At 39.9% G+C, this 12598-nt stretch overlaps 1 protein-coding gene across 1 annotated transcript; it reads right to left on the bottom strand.

Moving 5' to 3' along the window:
* Positions 1-423: 423 nt before the first annotated feature.
* slc26a10 (solute carrier family 26 member 10) lies at positions 424-6359 on the bottom strand. The gene is made up of 18 exons (XM_079678757.1): positions 5939-6359; positions 5373-5483; positions 5054-5211; positions 4768-4932; positions 4537-4689; positions 4368-4450; positions 4142-4289; positions 3938-4051; positions 3334-3411; positions 3150-3245; positions 2580-2686; positions 2358-2427; positions 1987-2169; positions 1817-1871; positions 1569-1657; positions 1414-1468; positions 1210-1316; positions 424-1121 (listed from the first exon to the last, which is right to left on the bottom strand). The coding sequence occupies exons 1-18, from the start codon at positions 6201-6203 to the stop codon at positions 1083-1085; spliced, it is 2076 nt and encodes a 691-aa protein (XP_079534883.1). The 5' UTR covers positions 6204-6359; the 3' UTR covers positions 424-1082.
* Positions 6360-12598: the final 6239 nt, after the last annotated feature.

Below are 12598 nucleotides of genomic sequence, written 5' to 3'. Positions count from 1 at the left end.
ATACTTTGTTATATATTGTACACATTTTCATTTAGCAGTAGATGCACCAGATCCATACATTTCATATCAAGGAATAACAGGTTTGTAATAATATATAGCATGGCTTGCATTTTAAATAAACCAGAATTCTGCAGGACTGATGACCTGTGGCCCAGCTTACAACTGCTATGGCAAAAAGAAAAGTCTCCTGTGAATCCTGTATTTTCTAGTTTTTATTATTTCTCAGTGCAGACACACAGGTCTAACCAAATACAAAGACGGCTCTCTTTCTCTTTTCAAAATCTGACAGCAGCATGCTTCAAATTCCAAACTACCTATACCTTTAATTGTATTTGCCCTTAGTAGCTATGTGGTATCCAAGTGATGTAGAAATCTACAAGCCATTTTTGCTGATACTAAATGTAATTCAAATCAACAAAAAGGTCAGGTTTGAAGATATATTTATTGTCAAAACGTTTGACAAATACAAAAGTAATTAATAAAATGTGTGCAGTCTCTCTGGAGTTAAAATACATACACATTTTAAGGCAGTGAGATCTTTTTGTACATAGTTGCATAGTCAAGCACATATTTCAAAAATATATAAATACACAGTAAAGTAAAGTATTTTAAGAAACTATTCAGTGCACTTTATATTCATCAGTATTGCAAACAACCAACAGAAACTAAATAAATACCACTGTGCTAATATTCCAGCATATAAGAAAATAAAAGACAAAACAAAACAATCTGCAATATACAGTTCTATAGGAATAAGTCAAAAATAACATATTTGTTTATTTCTTCTTTTTTTTGGACCGAATATATGAGTACGTCTCTAGTATCTGCATACTTTAAAGCCCTCAGAAATGTAATGTGTGCCAGGAGTGAATCCAGTATCCGTGATAATACTGTTAACACTGTAATGTTACAATTATTGTTATTCATGACATAGTGCTAAAACAGGCTACTGCTTCTTTATAATATAGTGAAGTATGGATCAAATAGTGGAGCATTGCTATGCAGCTGAGAGACAGAGTCCCTGCTGAAGTCTTATTGCAGTGTGCCTTCGTCAGAGCATGACTCATCACTTTCCTCCTGGCTCATACCCAAACAGTCGTGGTGTTCTCTGGAGGTTTTTCCTGCAACAGACAACAGAAGTTGCATCGTTTGTTTAATACTTTAATGAACATTTTGTGTATTTGTAAAAATGGATGTATTATAGCTTACCTTCTGCTGTTGAATATACATCACTGCATCATGAACAGTGACAAAAATATGTTGAGGGTTCATGTAGGTCATTAGACCACTCGACGTTAGGATCTTTAAGACACTCTCTGAGGGGACGGAAAACATTGATCATTCACTGTGTGCAAGCTGTGAACTAGTTTATAATAATAAATAAATAAAGTAATTCTGAAACATAGGCCTTACCATTGCAGTTTGACAGATATACATGAACTCCAACTTTCTGGCATTCAGAACACATCTGCAAAGAGCCCAACCAATTAATTATGTCAATGCACAAACAATTTAGATAAACCTATAAATTGAAAAAGCATTCAGTGTTGCATTGGGAGAGTACTAACTTGTGCAAAAAGTCTTGCTCCAGCAACATCAACAAATGTCACACTGCTGCAATCGATTAGCACTGCCTGAACGTCACTCTCTGATGTTTCTACAGAAAAAAAAGGGAAAATGAAAGAAAAACTTGACATTTTCTGAAACACAGGTCTGAAAACAGGTCTGGAAATGTTTAAATATAACAGTGTTTTTCAACATGGTCAAAAAACCTTTATGGATGCCTTTATTCCATCCAAAATGGTTCATTACTTACCAGATTTGAAGAACTCATTTTCTGAAGAAAACAATGTGTTTGCAATGCCTCTCTCCTAAACAACAATGAAGGGAGAAAAAAAAAAACATTAGACACTTACATTTTATTTCACTGAGTATTGTTTTATTTTTAACTCAGCTCATTCTTTTTTTATAGAATAGTATTTTTACCACAGTGCTGACGGTGGCATCTCTCTCTCTTTTCTCCAGGGCTTTTCTGGCTTTTTCTCGGCTGCGGATCTTCTCTGGCGTCAGGCCCAGCAGCTTGCTCATCTCCTCCCTGAAGAAGCTACGGTTCCCGTAGTAAATAGGCCCGTTGTATGTCAGGATCTTCACTCCAGGTACCTCATAGCACTGAAAAGAAAACAGGAGCGTCTTAACTTCATTCTTGGAAAGGCGGCATCACCTCTGAGAATATGATTATCACTTGTTGGAATAACATTTGACATTTGATGTGCCCAAATCTAAGTCTTATTAAACATGCTGCTCTCCTATGCGATAAAAAAACAAACGAGTATGAAGCAATAAGAGAGTCTTCCCACCTTGTTGTGATTCTCCAGAGGTCGGTAAATTTCTGTGTTGCTGGCCCGACCAAGCACTGAACAGCCTGCCCTGTTAGAACCATAGGCCATCAACTTTAATTGAACTCAATACAACATATCATCTACGCAGCCTGACAGGTATGAATGGATTCAATGTTTCTCTGTGATTCATTTGAGTTCAGAGGCACCACAGTTTTTCAGCAAAGGGGATGGAAAATGTACCTTTGTGTGCGGCAGATGACGGTCATCATCGAGAAAACCACTCCGATAGCGAGGCCAAGATCTACGTTCAGTACCACTACAGAGAGCCAGGTAACCACCCACACCATCTAGACAAGCCAGAACAACAGAGTGTTTTCATGTCGGAATATAACAATGAACAATGTACATGACAAACTGTGCAAGTTTACACAACTCCAGCTTAATGACAAGTAAACTAAATTATTCACAATTTGAATTTCAGCCTTGAGTAGTTGTTTTTTATTTAAACACCAAATAAGAGGTACAATATATTGCTGAAACAACAGTATATTTTACTCCAAATTAGCTAAAGTAAGCACCGTTTTTTTTGTTGTGTAAATGACCACAGGCTGAGCAGGATAACATGAGCTGATATGTGAAGATATTACAAAAAAGCCAATTAGCTGTGCTTTATGGGTCAGTTGTTTACCTAATGGTAGCTAGGGAGCTAATTAACCATCCGTATTTTACTCTTGTGTTTCACATGCACAGGGACTGTATAGCAGAATACACTTGTATATCTCATATTGCTGTTTTGATCCAAAGCCTCACCAAGTCAATCTTGCTGATTCTCCACAGTTCAGGTAAGTCCTGGAACTGCAGGAACATCTGCCTGAGGCTGGTCACATTGATGCACGCCAACACTGCCTGGGGAGAGAAATAATGGATAAGGTAAATTCACTTTTCTTCTGTTTCTTTCTCTCGCTCTTGTACGGACACACACATAAAAACACACCTTTGGTAGGAAGTAGAAGAGCGGGCCAATCAGCAGCAGGACAATCAGGACAACCAGACTTGTGAACAAGCCGGAGAGCTGCAGGAACACACAAACATGACAAATATCCTTACTGGAAATCGTTGTGAGTTTGACATGATTTGCTTCTTATTTTTAGCATTTTCTGCATTGATAATATAGAAGTTTAACATCCAAGCATATCCTAAAACAGTTGGGTGTGAATGCACTTTTAAGTTTTAAATAATTTCAACTACATTCAAGTGGATGCAAGCTTATGAAATCCCAACATGTCGTTTTTTGGGGTACATCAATGTAAGAGATATTCACATATATAACAGAACTGTGATGTAAAAATGTTGAATCAGACATTTGCATTTCTCTGTTTATCACACAACATATGCTTATTTTTCTGCTGTGATTAAAGCATCACGATATATATTAATTTAAAGTTGCAATTTGAGAGTGATGAACAATATGCAAAAGAGTGTTTCCTTTTGTTGTTCTTGGTGTGACGGGTATGTTTACGTTTGAACGGCAATGTGTCGCTTAATTAGATCAAAGGTTTGTGAGTGTGACAGAAACATTTGTACATCATGTAACCTACCTGTGTGTATCCTCCAGCACTTTCGAGTATATTAGTGGTGGCGAGAGTGGCTGAGCTGGGGAAGCAGGTGAAGAAAGAGGATACCGTGTTGGAGATACCGTGAGCCAGGAGCTCCTGAAATAAAGCACATGTTCAAAACAAAAAGTTAACAGATTTGTGAGAGCATGACATGTCTACAAATAGCTGTGACATTCTCACACATACCTGGTTTGGATGTATGGAATAGCCGTGTTTATCGGCATAAATCATTGCAAGAGACACCGACACAGCGTATCCAACAAATGTGATGGCTACTGTGTCTCCAGCGATGTCAGGGAAAGTGTGCACGGCAGGCATCCGTGGCTTTGGGAATCTGAGGATAGAAGAATTCAAATTCCTTGACATTTCCGAAAAAAACGATGTCTGTTTTTCTTTTTTTCGAAAAGATTACCCAGCTGGGATGTGGCCAACGATCTCAATGTTGTAAGAAGAATCCAGCGAGAAGGCGTAGGCCACACCTGTAGCAATAATCACCTGAGAAGGAAAGATAAAACAATGAATTATAACCTGATTACATCGTTAAGAGAAAATCCTCAACATTCAAAATCCAGATGACTAACCGTAAGGATCTCCACAGGGATTGGTGTACGAAGGCGCTTTCTGTAACGCATGTTGATTTCTTTAACTATCACCAGAACAGCCAAACACAGCATGGAGATCAGCAGCTCCGCCATGTTGGTGTGAGGCATGTTCTCTATCACTGACGCTAAAGTCTGAACACACAGTGAGCAAATTCCAAAAATGACATGTTGGATCAGACCATTAAGATGTCAAAGTGAAACGGTGCTTACTTTAAAGAGTGAGAAGGTCCCAGTGTGGCGAGGGAGCCGCAGTCCCAGCATGCTTTGTATCTGTGACACTGTGACATGGAAGGCAGCAGCGCTGGTGAAAGCCTTAACAATTGGCTCTGACAGATAGGTGGAGAGGAAGCCCAGCTGAAGACCAAACATACAGAGCTGGGGCACAAGAGATTGTAGTTATTGCTCTGTTGGGGAATCAAGTCCTAGTCTCAACAAATACAAAGATCTGTCATCTCCGTTGTATTACTTTTTGAGTTTGTGACCGTGACTTTCTTACCATAATAATTCCTGAGAGAAGTGCTACAGCTGAGGCAACCCCGATCCTCTGGGCCTCGAAGTCAGCTGCTTCAGGGGAACTGGAGTTCATATCCAGAGGAGTGGGAACCAGCTGCTCCACCACAGAGCCAGTCATCAGACTCACCACAGCAAAGGTACCTGAAAGCAACAATATATCACATCAGTAACAGTGTAAACATAATAACTGAGATATTGAGGTCAGGAAGAATGCATGAGATAATGTAACCCTGTTAAAAAAAAAGTGTTGTATTGCTTCTCTAAGATGTAAACAGCTGATGTTATATGGACATGAGGCTTACCTGTGGACACGTGACGACCTGTGCCAAAAAACATATAGAGGACCACAGGGAAGAAGGAGGTGTAAAGGCCAAATATTGGTGCCACAGATGTGAGTAAGGCGAAGGCCATGCCTGTTTAGGGAAGGAAAGAGTTTTAAGAAGAATGTTAAACCTTTATGCAGGCTAATATGGCTCATGCATGATGAGTAGGCTACAACAATAATAGATGACAATAATAATAAGTTTAGTATCTCCACTTTGATCGTTTTCATCAAACTGTTAATTAATAGAAATGTTATCATAACCTTGCAATACTTCAAATTATTTGGATAGTTGTTTACAATAATAATTGTAGTCATATTAATAACTATTGCGTGTATTATTTTTTTATTTTATTTTTTTATCATCAAATTAATTATATTCATGATTATCATTAACATATTATTAGCATTTTAAGTTATGTTATCATTGTAAGGGTGTTATTTATTTTTGAAAAATCCTGGTTAAATGATTCTAAAATGAAACACTTATAACAGTGCATTATTAATGCCATCAACTTTGATCCAGATGCTTTTCTGTTAGCTCACCTTGCGGAATGTGGAGAATACCGACCGTCAGGCCGCCAATTGTATCTCCTAAAATCCATTTCTTCAGTCTGTATCGTGGCAGCCAGTTGAAAATGGGAACTCTCTCGCTCAACAGGTGGAGGCACGCTCGTCTTGAACACCTGCAACTCCCCGCGAGCTTGTCCCGGAGCCGCAGACTTCCACTCGTGCTATCATCGGAGCCATAGGCCTGCTTGAAGCGGTCCTCCGTGTAAATATTCCTGTACACGGCCACAGACGCGCTCATATTGCCCCTTTTGAGATGAGCACAAGCGCTGCTGTGGAGTCAGTAAAGGTGTTGTCTGTCTGTTGTGATTCATTTATAGCTGCCTTTGCTCTGACCTCAAGAGCCATTGCATTTTCCTCTCTCACTCTTCTTAGCCAATGATATGGCTCAAAGCTCGACCTTTTTTGTTACAGTGTTCAACAACTTTTTTTCACATCTTTGTCCTGCCTCAGACAACATAAAGGTGTGCTGGTCCAGTTGGTCTTTCCTACTAAAATCCTCTGGGTCCTACTGCTGGAAGGATTTTTCTTCCCACAGAAAGTCAGACATCCAACCTTACTCACAAAGTCACAACCCCATCACACACACACACACACACACACACACACACACACACACACACACACACACACACACACACACACACACACACACACACACACACACACACACACACACACACACACACACACACACACACACACACACACACACACACACACACACACACACACACACACACACACACACACACACACACACAAAACAAACTCACAACCCGTCACACAGACACACACACACACACACACACAACAAACTCACAACCCGTCACGCAGACACACAGTCACACACACACACACACACACACACACACACACACACACACACACAAACCTTGTGCAAAACACAGTATATCATCCCTTATGTCCTCCGCGGGAGGTACAGGCTCAGAGGGAGCACAATTAAGTCATACAATGTATACCACTGTGAAACGTCTGAAGGGATCAAGGTGGTATTGTTGCTGGAGCTGAGGTGTAACCTCAAACCCTGTCTGGTATAAGAGTTTCATTTCCGAGAAGGATGGATGTCTGTAATGGATGGGTGTTTAAACTGTGTAGCCACAAGGAAAGGGGTCTGGTACCCATGAGACCCTTGTGAAACTCAATCACACATGGCAGCCTGGTTCATGGATCAAACCACACCTTGACTCTGATCAGAGATTGTGTTCGATGAGTGAGATGTTGTTATCTGTCAGTGAATCGAAGGGTGGGAGAAATACAAGATAAAACAGGATATGTGTGTCTGCTCGTCATAACATATTGTTTGCAAAGATTACGCTTGTAAGTCTAAGCATAATTTCATTGAAATAGAACTGTACTTCTTTGAAGTTTTAGCGAGTAAGAGGCAAAAGGGTAGGTATGGGTGCTCTCCCATCTCATGGGGCTACGTGAGGAAGTGCAGGCAATGCCACCATTTTCAATTGTTGTGCTTGACAACACCCAAGGACTTTGACTTGAATGGGCCTAGACCTTGGAAAGAAGGGCGGAAAGTGTAAAGCCATTGAAAATGAACCGACAAATGTAAATCTACATCAAAGATGATAAAGCATCTAACATTTGTGGGTCGGTTCTACCTTGTGGCCATATTAGGTAAAAATGTAATTGATCATCAAGCATGGTAACATGAACACAAGCGTACAGTATGTATAACTCATAGACTGTATAAGGTATAACTGGGATAGTCAGGGGGCCATAATGCTGCTAGAGAAAATTAAATTAAAGTACAGCAAAGATGTGCCCCTTGAAACTACTAGCTAAAAGAGGTTAAAGAGCTGCAGAGTCGGATGATAACTTGGAGTTTATTACTGCATGACCTCTGACCCATTTTATTTGATTCATTGTTACTTTAATGTAAAAACCTTTATAACCACAGTTTTAATCTAATGAAGATAAAATAATTTGTATTATCACATATTGCTTCGCTTAATCAGCCCAGAGGAATACAGGGCGTGTTTGGTAATCCCACATACAGCGCAGTGCTGGAGTCAGGTCAAATGATCTAACCCTGATAAATGTCTCCATTTCTTTCTATGACTATTTTTGATTCTAAATTTGAAAAAGGAAAACAATGGCTAATGTTGAAGGAGATGTTGCCCGCTTGTTGTTATTCCATGAGAGAGGAAACCTTGCTAAAGATGTAACTGGAGTCCGAGAGGGTGTAGGTGAGAGGTCCAGCGATGTGTTACAAAGGTAGAGCACTGGCTGGACACCCCCCAAAGTGTGATGTCTCACTAATGTTTTAACTAAATGAAATAAACAAACAGCGAGTAGAGAGTTGTTTTTGTTCCTGTGTCATATTCCTAGAACGCCTGTGTCTCGTGTGGGGAGGAGATGCAGAGATATAAGGGACTTCCTTTAAATGTCAGGAATGTGGGCCATTGTGTTGATCAGCTCCAGAGGATTTATGAACATACAGACGGCGTGGTGTGTCTGCGGGCTGTTTAAACAAGATATTAATCAGTGGTAAAAGGAACAATGCGTTGAATGGAAAAGGATATGGAGTGTTAACCCCAAACTAGACGAAACCCTTATGCACCCTCATAACACAGACAGCTCTTTATAAATTTAAACAATGAAAATGGGAATACCTGAGTGGCACACCGAGCCCAAATACAGTTGTGTCACTTTTACAATCCAATGTGCATTCCATTAGCCAAAAAGCAACAGCAAACAGGGTATCCACACAATTGGTTGATAAAGATGATTAAGAGCAGATATATCAACTACAGTAAATCATAATAATAACCATGGAGGAAATCAACCCTATGATCAATAGCGTCACTCTTATCACTCATACTCATGTTGGGCTCATTTCTAAAGTTAACTAAATAGTGAAAATAAACTATTCCCCATTTTTCTGGGGGCCACATAAAACCACCTCAAGGACCCCTGGTGGCCATTGTATCCCTGGTTAAGAGTAAGACCCACTTGTTTAAGATCACTTCAAGTTTTTAAATATGGGAAATTAAATACATTTTATACACTCTACTTTTACATTAACAGCGTTATTGATGTTTCTGAAGGGCAGCTCTTTCCTGGAAGACAAGCTTTATGAGTTGTTGTGAGGCGTGGAGTTATGTCTGGCAGCATACCTCACGATGGCTTGTTGCATTAGCATTAATCACATTATATAAATATCTCATCCTCCCTGTCTCCTTCATGCTGAGTGTGTGTGTCCTGATCTAACGGGGCCTCTCTATTCTTTTCGCCAGGGATTGGCTCCATTTATTTTGTGGCCTATGGTTCCTGCTATTGTTCTTTATCTGCTTTGTGGGATGCTTGTCCCGACCCCCCATGGCAGGCTACTTTGGAAGTGACCTTTTCTATGAGGCTGACTGCTGGCAGCCAAACCCCTCCTTGTGTCCCTGTCTCCTTACCTCTCCCATCCCTTTCCGTTTGCTGCTCCTCTCCATCTACTAGTGCCTCTTCAAGGCAGGCTTCTACATTGTTAGACTTCATGAATCATGTCTCCCTGAAGAATTATTCATGTCGCCTCATGTTTCTGTGGTAGTTTGTCACTCACGACATGTCGTTTCTGCGGGGGTTAAGAGCTGAGCTCAAGAGAATGTGTCTAACGGCCCTTGAAAAGTATACTGTATGTCTCATACTGCAGCTTGACTGGCTCCATTATGCAATAAAATATCAGAAAAATATTACATTGTTAAACCGATCACACATTTTTCTCTGCTATGACTTCTGTTCTTGACCGTGCTTGTAATCAAGCATGTCTTGATTTCCCAGGGCAACACACTAAAGTCTTATCACTTATTTTTAAAGATCTATAGAGATATTTCTCCCCATGTTCACATGCATATTTTTTATACATCTTCCCTTTAACGTTCTTACCAACTATAACACGTTTATTTATAGTTTTTTTGACTTTGCGTGAGTCCATGTCGCTGATTTCCTGTTCACTCTTGATGAACGTCGCCTGACCTGCGCCACACCTATACTATTCACGTCCATTCATCAAGCATCTGGGTCATGCATCTCCTGGGCGGGTTAGGCAGCACCCGCCTACAACGACAGGCCCCCCAGGGGACTGTGTCTGAGTGTGTGCTCACAAAGCATCCTCTACAAGTGTTATGTTCTCATTAAGGTTACAACAAAGATGATGACTTAAAGACGTCACGTCTGGGTCATCACAACATATCGTCCGTTTCCATCTGATAAAGCACAGGGTGGATCATGAACAGTAACTGTTTGGTGCGCTGCTGGTGGAGAAAGTGCACATTAATAGAGCACAATCTTCCATGTTGGAGAGCAAACATACCAAAAGAGACAATTAAAGGGGTCAACATCTTGCCGAAGCAGCCTGTCTGTCATCTGAAGAGAACAAAAGGTGAAACCTGGATATCTGACCTCCCTTCATTGTCCCATCAGGATACGGTGCCACACTAAAAACAGTCATTCGTATTTAGTCTGATCAGTGGTATTTCTGTCCCACTTGCTGACTCACAACCTTTACTCTCCTTCAAGTTAAAGATGTGGCACATTGTGTTATGTGTTGTTTATCTGCCTTTATGCAGTGCAGCAGTTTTGCGATACAGTTTTTAATCACTTCCATAATAACAATTAGATTCACTGAACTATGTAGGGGAGCTGTTTTGATCCACAGAGGGCCTTGGTTATGGGATGTGTCCCTTCCTCGCCCATACCAAAGCATTGTGCAGCTCAAGTACACAACTGCGACACAGCCTTGAACCACATTGTAAGAGCCGCTGCTGCATTGTCTGCTCCACCTTAACACCTCTGTCAACACCAGATTCACTTTCAGTTGTAGAGCACTTATTGCGTTCAACACAACGAAGAAACAACATTTCCCTGTGTTGCCGTTCTAAGCCCTCGGGTAACATTGTGTAAATGCTTCATAACTGGCGTATGTACACACACTAGCAAGGAATAATTAGTCCCAGATGTAAGGCATTGAAAATGGTGGGCTAGAATATAGAATACATATCTGCATTTGTTGATACTAGGTAAATGTACTGCATACTATTAAAACGTGCATGTTGTCTGAAAAGATGAACACATAACCAAATAATCAAACTGTGATATCAGTCAAAGTGATGGGGTTTGAGTGATGGGATTTTGCATTGATTCACTGTAGTGATTCCAGCATTTCGTCTCGTAGGTCAGACTCTGAAGGAGTGGGTCCTTGAGAATCACTGGTGCAGACAGGCACACCTCACACAGGGTTCAGGGCGGGTGGGTTGTGCTCTTTGCCCAACAATGTTGACTCAACAACTTTTAGAAGTTTGAATTAACTAGTTTACTACGAACAGCATCAACACTGACATGGAGTTAATACAAAAACTAAGGAAAATATCGCCAAGAGAAAAAAAGGGACAAGAATGACTAATGTTTCAACACCACTGTGTCTCCATCAGGGACACAAACGGTATGGAAACCAGATCTAGAACAGGTAATGCCTCATTGGATAACTGGATAATCCAAATGTTGGAGTTGCCATTCTCAACGTCCCACCATGGATCCACTATCCAATAGATTACAAAATCCTGGTAGACAAGTTATAATGTAAAATTATAATAATTATGTAATGGGAGTTTACACCAGATTGGAGAGGCAGCTAATGCAGCTGTATGCTGATAGGAATGCACAGAGAATCTTGTTCAAGCCAAAGAGCATATCCCTGGTTAACTACATTACAGTGTTTTGTTGGAATACTGGTTATGTTATGTCTTAGAATAAAACAAAAATAATGAAACACACATCACAAACTTGGGACTCATTTTATAATCAGATTTTTATTTTAGTTATTGATAGCAAGGTCCCTTAATCAACATTTTTCTATTAACAAACCATGTTTAACTTAGTATGTTAAAATGCTCTTCCACATATTTACAGTTGTTTAGACTATTGTGATTCTCTTTTAACTGGATTATCTAAAAAGCCAAAAAGAAAACTATATATTTCAGTTATCTCTGTTTTTTAAAGGAACAGCAAATGGAGGGAAAGGAAATAAAGACCTTTGGCTTTTTAATTTTGAACAATGTTATTGCCTCCTTTTATCTTGAATCATTGCCTTCAACATTATCTGCATCCCTGGTGGTTATTTTTCTTCAAAATGTATTTTGTTGTTTTAATTGTTTTAGTCATGCAAACTGATCTATTGTCGTGTATTTTTTATTTTGTGTCTGTGTTGTTTTCAACTTTATATGTGAAATGCTACATAAGTCGAGGTTACTGCTGAATGAAAGCATCTCACTCACCTGCCTATAAACACGTGCACAAGAGTAAAATGAGGGTAAGGGAAACTCCTGCACATGGTCTTCCTTCAAGCAAAAACACTTGACCCCCCTTTTAGTTAATTTACCTGATGAAGATCTAAGGACCAAAATGTAAGAAGGTCTCATAAGAACCAAAGATTATTTCTGACATTTTACTGCCAGTTCATAAAAACAGTATTACATGGTCTTAGTGCAGAACAGTGAAGAAAAGTGATGTAATGACATGCCATTTACAGTTTCTTGTCTACCCCTATCGTCACGAATCCCATTCAAAAGTATTCTACTTCAGGATTGTGCGGACGTCATCCTCAGAGCTCTTTAGAGT

This window comes from Notothenia rossii (assembly GCF_949606895.1).
Source record: "Notothenia rossii genome assembly, chromosome: 4".
In the NCBI taxonomy this organism is placed as follows: domain Eukaryota; kingdom Metazoa; phylum Chordata; class Actinopteri; order Perciformes; family Nototheniidae; genus Notothenia; species Notothenia rossii.
Note: the sequence above shows the minus strand (reverse complement) of the source record. Positions and strands in the feature narration are given on the sequence as shown.